General features: G+C 33.8%; 1 protein-coding gene across 2 annotated transcripts; it reads right to left on the reverse strand.

Annotated features, from left to right (window-relative positions):
• Positions 1-988: 988 nt before the first annotated feature.
• Positions 989-7,275, reverse strand: LOC126747503 (uncharacterized). Of its 2 annotated transcripts, XM_050456192.1 has the most exons (8): positions 7,127-7,275; positions 6,656-7,067; positions 6,491-6,603; positions 3,252-3,466; positions 2,958-3,189; positions 2,726-2,903; positions 2,534-2,670; positions 989-1,018 (listed from the first exon to the last, which is right to left on the reverse strand). In XM_050456192.1, the coding sequence occupies exons 1-7, from the start codon at positions 7,127-7,129 to the stop codon at positions 2,573-2,575; spliced, it is 1,251 nt and encodes a 416-aa protein (XP_050312149.1). In that variant the 5' UTR covers positions 7,130-7,275; the 3' UTR covers positions 989-1,018; positions 2,534-2,572. The 2 variants fall into 2 exon arrangements, with proteins under 2 accessions (XP_050312149.1, XP_050312148.1); XM_050456191.1 differs by lacking the exon at positions 989-1,018 and having other exon boundaries at positions 2,504-2,670.
• Positions 7,276-7,343: the final 68 nt, after the last annotated feature.

Genomic DNA, 7,343 nt, shown 5'->3' on the forward strand with positions numbered 1-7,343 from the left:
CTGAAAAATACTTATTTCTTTATAAGGCTACAATTAAACAACTGTGATATTTTGTAAATGCTAACATGTTACAAATTTATATACGTATACTATCTTTAACATTCCCCGTTATTCGTTTTCAGCTAAATAACTATGTAACACTTTTTTAATTTTCGAGTTTCTATATCTTCTAGGCATTTAGTGTTTTTTTAATTTTATTTCATGCATTTAGTGTCTTTTCTATGGATTGAAAATCATTTTACATTTCTCTTAGGAATTACAACAATCGTTTTATTCCAGGGCATTTTGGTGCTAATTTTTTATTTTCTGTACACTGTTAGTAAGATCTTCTATATATTGAATTAGATTTTAAAACAACGCATTACGTTGTATACGTATATTTACATTGTTTAAATAATCTACCTCCCAAACTCCTATATATAAGATTTCTGAAGGGTTTAACCGATCATAGTTAAATAAGACTTTCAATATTTTTTTTTGTTGAATAAAATCGATATTGCTAATTAACAATTTATTTTAATATTGCCAATTAATAAGGTCCCTTAATATTTCTGCACCTGTAAAGTGGTTTTATAAATAAATAAAAATATCTGATATAAAATTAATAAAAAAATTTAATTAATTACTTAAAGACAATTTTTGAGGTGCATTAATTGGCGCAAAAATACGTTGCTTGGTGGGCATATGCTTGTTGACAAATATGGTTATCCTGGGTAAAAAAGAGCAAATCAGAGTCATCTAAAAGACTTTTCCAGATATTTTGGAATAGAAAACTGCCTGGAAAGGTGGATAAATTACAATTTTCAATGTTTATCTCAGTGGGAGGTCAAAGGTGGCTCTTTTCCCAATAGACCTGGACCAACCATAAGGGAAATACTTTTTTTTTAATTTCCCAATAAAATTGATATTAAAAATTAATTAGAGGCCGTTAAATATTCCTATATCTATGCCTGTAAATGGATTTTATAAATAAATAAAAACACCCATATATAATTAATAAAAAAATTTAATAAAGCACCTAAATTAAAGACAATACTGAACTGAATAATAATATACAATTTAATCCCAAGTGACCAGCACGAAATTAGTGGAATAAAATTACTGCGTCAAGATTAATAGGTATACTATATTTTCCTCAGTTTGAAAATGCTTTTGGTACTGAATGAATAATTCTGGCCTTTTTTTGGGTTATAATTTTGTATGGTGCATTAATTAGCGCAAAAAGATGTTGCTTGGTGGGCATATGCTTGTTGATAGATATGCACATCCTGCACAAAAAAGTGCAAATCTGAGTCATTCAAAGGCCTTTTCCAGATATTTTGGAATAGAAAAATGCCTGGAAAAGTGCATAAATTACAATTTTCAATGTTTATCTCAGTGGGAGGTCAAAGGTGTAATAGAGCTGGACGAGCCAGAAAGGGATTACTTGTTTTTAATTTCCTAACAAAATTGATATTGAAAATTAATAGAAGCCTGTTTAATATACCTTAATATATGGCTGTAAATTGATGTTATAAATAAATAAAAATACCTGTACCTAATTAATAAAACACTTACAATACTGAACAATAATAATGCATAATTTAATCCCAAATAACCAACACGAAAATAGTGGCATAAAATTGCTTCGGTTATAATTTGGTAAGGTGCATAAATTGGCGCAAAAAAGAATGTTTCTTGGTGGGCGTATGCTTGTTGAAAAATATGAACATCCTGCATAAAAAAGTGCAAATCTGAGCCACCTAAAACGCTTTTCCAGATATTTTGGAGTAGAAAAATACCTGGAAAAGTATTAAAAATTACAATTTTCAAAGTTTATCTCAGTGAGAGATCAAAGGTATCCTTTTTCCCAATAGACCTGCACCAACCAGAAAGGAAATACTTTTTTTTATTTCCCAATAAGATTGATATTGAAAATTAATAAGAGGGCGTTTAATATTCCTGAATCTGTGCCTGTAATTTGAGTTTATAAATAAATAAAAACACCTGTATATAGTTAAGCACTTAAATCAGACTGAATAATAATACACAATTTAATCCCAAGTGACCAGCACGAATATGGTGGAATAAAAATGCTGCGTCCAAATTAACAGATATACCATATTTTCCTCGGTTTGTAAATGCATTTGGCACTTAAAAATTGTTTGTGGTCTTCTTTTTTCGATTATAATTTTGTATGGTGCATTAATTGACGCAAAAAAGATGTTGCTCAGTGGGCATATGCTTGTTGACAGATATGAATATTCTGCACAAAAAAGTGCAAATGTGAGCCACCTAAAAGGCTTTTCCAGATATTTTGAAATAGGAAAATGCCTGGAAAAGTGCATAAATTACAGTTTTCAAAGTTTACCTCAGTGGGAGGTCAAAGGTGGCTCTTTTCCCAATAGACCTGGACCAACCATAAGGGAAATACTTTTTTCATTAAAATTGATAAGAGGGCGTTTAATATTTCTGAATCTGTGCCTGTAATTTGATTTTATACATAAATAAAAACACCTCTGTATATAATTAATAAAAAAAATTAATAAAGCACTTAAATTAAAGACAATACTGAACAATAATAATACACAATTCAATCCCAAGTGACCAGCACGAAGATGGTGGAATAAAAATGCTGCGGCACCGGATGATCCTTCTTCCTCCTCTTACGTTTGTGTTTACCAGGCTGATCTACGATACAAAATCGATTGAGTAAATTTAAATTACGACCCAAAACCTCCCTTACCCTCCTCAGGTTCGTTGGTGCAAGAATTCCAACCGATTTCCCCGCGTACTTCCGACCCGAGCAGCGGTAGACCCGGAAAAACTGCCTTGAAAGACTCCAGCTCGTTCCTCTGGTAGTTTTCCACGCAAGAGAACCTGAATCCGAGGCTGTGCTTTTTCAAAATAACCAACCGCTTAAACTGCAAACCAACATCCATTAAAACCCCTTACGAACAACTTTCTAATGCACCCACTTCTAATAGCTCGGCCTCGAGTTCCTCCTTGGACATATCGTCCCCGTAAGAGCCCTTCTTCAGCACCCTCGAATACGCCCTAAAATTATCCAAATCGGAGGTTTTGTCCTTTAAAAACGCGATGCAGACCGCATCTTTGGCCGGGATCACTTTTGGGTCGGTGCTAACGTGCTGAAACGTCTTGGTGCCCCTGATTATCCCCCCGCCAAGGGCCACAGGACTAGGCTGCCCCCTTTAAAGAGTTCGAGCAATTTATTTGGGTTGTTTTTTTTGTTTTGAGGAGGAAACACTCACTTTGGAACCAAGAATTCTAATAAATTAGACACGGGTTCGTACAATTGGGTTTTGAGGAAAATGAGGATGCATTTTGCCTCGTCGTTTTCTCCGACGTATTTGCTGATGGTGTTCTTTAGTTCTCCCTTTTTGCATGTCGGGTTACAGTGGAAGAGAACGGTTCTTACTGAGGGGATTTTCGGGATCAGCACTCCTTCGAATATTGATCCGTGGGTCTGAAAAGGGTTTGATCAAGGAAGAGCAGCAGGAGGAAGAAAATCTTGAATAATAATTAAAGAGCCTCTTTTGATACTCATTTAAATTTAAAAAAATGTAGTGTTTTGATGTTTCTGAAGTATTTCAAGGATGATTTTCTTCTACAAGAGCAGCTTTAATTATTTTTTAACTGGTGTGATTGTAACAGGAGTCACTTATCAATAAATCATATTCATTCTTACTTTAACTTAAAAAATAACGTGGGCATACGCTTGTTGACAAATATGAACATCCTGAACAAAAAAGAGCAAATTTGAGCCATCTAAAGGACTTTTCCAGACAATTTGGTATAGAAAAATGTCTGGAAAGGTGGATAAATGACAAATTCCAAAGATTATCTTAGTGGGAGGCCCAATGTGGCTCGTTTTCCAATAGACCTTGAGCTACCACAAAAGAAATACTTGATTGTAAAATTATTTTTTAATTTCCCAATAAATTGCTGCGTTTAAAAAGGCCGGATATAACTATCAGTGGGTGAGGGATACTCTACATTTGCCTACACTAGAGTCAAGACGAACTCCACTAGATTTATGTTTCCTTTAGTAACTTTAACTCAAAAAATAAATTGTTGGGGCCTTTTTTTGTACTTTACCTTTCAAATTTAAAAACTAGCATTATTACAGAGTCGTTGTTGATAAAGCATTGCTATGAGCAAAAATCATCCTGATAAAACACAAATATCACAGAGTACAGAACGACATTCTTGAGTAAAAAAAATGGAAAATGGGTATAATATACATTGATTGATTTAAAATAATCGTCCAGGGAGTAACAAGGTTTTGAGACCAACATTATTTTCTTTAAAGCTTTCTTAAATCTAACAGGACAGTCTATTCATTTAATTTCAAGAGGAAGGTGGTTAAATTTTTTTTTCCATATATACAAATGACTTTTTTATTTGCTAACTGTGTGGTATGGCTGAAACTCTAAGTGAGCCTAGTACCAAAAGAATTTTCTCTTATGATTTTCGATTAATTAAGGCATTAATCAGTACCAGTAAGTTGGAATGCTTGGTGGGCATATGCTTGTTAACAAATATGAACATCCTGGACAAAAAAAGACAAATCAGAGCAATCTAAAGGACTTTTCCAAACAATTTGGTATAGAAAAATGTCTGGAAAAGTCGATAAATGACAAATTCCAAAGAGTATCTCAGTAGGAGGTCCAATGTCGCTTATTTCCCAATAGACCTAGATAATCAAATTAAATAAATTGCTGCATTTATAAAGGCCGGATATAACTATCAGTGGGTGAGGGATAGTCTACAGTTGCTTACACTAGAGTCAAGACGAACTCCACTAGATTTATGTTTCCTACATAAAGTAATAAGTAACTTTAACTCAAAAAATAAATTGTTGGGGCCTTTTTTTGTACTTTACCTTTCAAATTTAAAAACTAGCATTATTATCACAGAGTCGTTGTTGATAAAGCATTGCTATGAGCAAAAATCATCCTGATAAAACACAAATATCACAGAGTACAGAACGACATTCTTGAGTAAAAAAAAATGGAAAATGGGTATAATATACATTGATTGATTTAAAATAATCGTCCAGGGAGTAACAAGGTTTTGAGACCAACATTATTTTCTTTAAAGCTTTCTTAAATCTAACAGGACAGTCCATTAATCTAATTTCAAGAGGAAGGTGGTGAAATATTTTCTCCCCATATATACAAATGATTTTTTTATTTGCTAACTGTGTGGTATGGCTGAAATTAAGTGAGCCTAGTACCAAAAGAATTGTCTCTTATGATTTTCGATTAATTAAGGCATTTGTTAGTACCAGTAAGTTGGAATGCTTGGTGGGCATATGCTTGTTAACAAATATGAAGATCCTGGACAAAAAACGACAAAGCAGAGCAATCTAAAGGACTTTTCCAGACAATTTGGTATAGAAAAATGTCTGGAAAGGTCGATAAATGACAAATTCCAAAGAGTATCTCAGTAGGAGGCTCAATGTCGTTCATTTCCCAATAGACCTAGAGCAACCAGAAAGGAAATACTTAACTTAAAGTTCTTTGTTTTTAAATTCCCCAATAAATTGCTGCATTAGGATGAATATAACTAAATATGAATGTAATCACCCACGATGGATAGTTTAAATTCACCTACACTAGATGCCAGAATAATTCTACTTGATTTAGGTTTTTTACATAAAGTAATAAATGCTTCTTGCCCTAAGCTTGAGAATCAACCTAAATTGAGAATATTATTACAGGCTCTTAGTCTCGCAACAGTAGTTGTTAATTAAATTAAATTGAGAATCTTATTACAGGCTCTTGATGTCTCTAAAATGTTCCAATTTGATATTCCAGGCACTGCGATTATAAAAAGATTTGTACCTGAAATTTGGAGCCTACCAGTGCTAGTAGTATAATTTTGAATTAAAGTTTTATTCCAGGCTTTTGGGCCCTCCAAACTGATCCAATATGGACCAGATAAATGAAGAAGTTGTTGTGTTTAATTAAATTGAAATGAGAATCTTATTACAGGCTCTTGATCTCTAAATTCTTACAAATAAGTCATATTTCAAGTACTGGGAATAAAACAGGATTTATTCTACGCAATTTGGAGCACTCAAAATTCCTCATGATTAAAAACAAACGAAACGTCGACTCTAATACGAGTTAGTTGAACATTAAAAAGAGATGTAGGTGCCTTGTAATTTACTTTAAATTAACTGAATGAATGAACCAACGACATGATTGAACTGTAGCCCGCTAGGGCAAATTAATGCCTTGAGAGTTTAATTCTAAATTTATTAAGTAAAAACTTAAACAAAATTGTAAATTGTTCCTTCTTGAATTATCATTGCCTTCTTAGTAACTTGTGTTAAATGATATACATATTGCATACAGTGATTTGACAGAGTTCACTAAACTTCGATTATATATTCTTATAATTACAATATAATTGGATCCCATTGATAAATAATTAGGTAAAGTGCCCATTATAGGAGACTTGATCATAAAACAATCATTACCTGTATATCTTCCGTTGTCCTAGTGCCCCCAAAATATGACACAACCCTATTCACCGATAGCAAACAATACTCCACCTCTCCAGGCACCAACTCCTCCTCTAAATACTCTGGAACTATTTTATCCAGATAAACAACAAGAATTCCCTCCCCCCTAAAATGTCTTACCGTATTTCCTACTCAGTTCCGAAATATTACTGTGCACACAAACGCATTTAGTCAACTTCCACCTGCAACTATCGTAAATAAATATTCCCAGTTGGATGTTATTGTAATTCAAATTAGGACTGTGCTGAATAACGTTGCTTTTGTGCCCCTTGCTGGTCACTCGGTAGCATGTACACCAGCTCGGGGCGTTTCTCCTGCCCAAGGCCCCTTCGGCCCTCTCTTTCCACGATGGAGAAACTTTTAGGCACGATTTTAGATCTCTCGTGGGCAAATATCTGAATATTAAGTCTAGCAGGGGCTCAACTTGACTTAGGGCTTCTCCAAAGTCGAAGTTCTCTGTTTGAGGAACGTTTGCTGGTTGCACCCATTGGGGTTTTACGCTTCTGATGCAAAAAGCGTCCCCGTGGGACGCCTGAAAGCAACGTTAAGGGGTTTATTGAGTTGTAATTGCTTAATTATGTAAATAAATACCATTATTTTCAGATTAACCAGGTTATATTTTGACAATTTAATTGTTTATGTTTATGTTGTGCTGAATCAGCTGCTTGTCAAGAGACTCACTCAGCTGATTGACTGTTCAGAAACCTTCTGTGAGATGGCGCTGACAGTACCTCAAATTTTTTAAAATTGTGGATTTTTCGCACTGACAAAGTTTACAGAATATAATATATTCTATATATAATAAATA

The sequence above is a fragment of the Anthonomus grandis genome, chromosome 19 (genome assembly GCF_022605725.1).
Source record: "Anthonomus grandis grandis chromosome 19, icAntGran1.3, whole genome shotgun sequence".
NCBI lineage: Eukaryota > Metazoa > Arthropoda > Insecta > Coleoptera > Curculionidae > Anthonomus > Anthonomus grandis.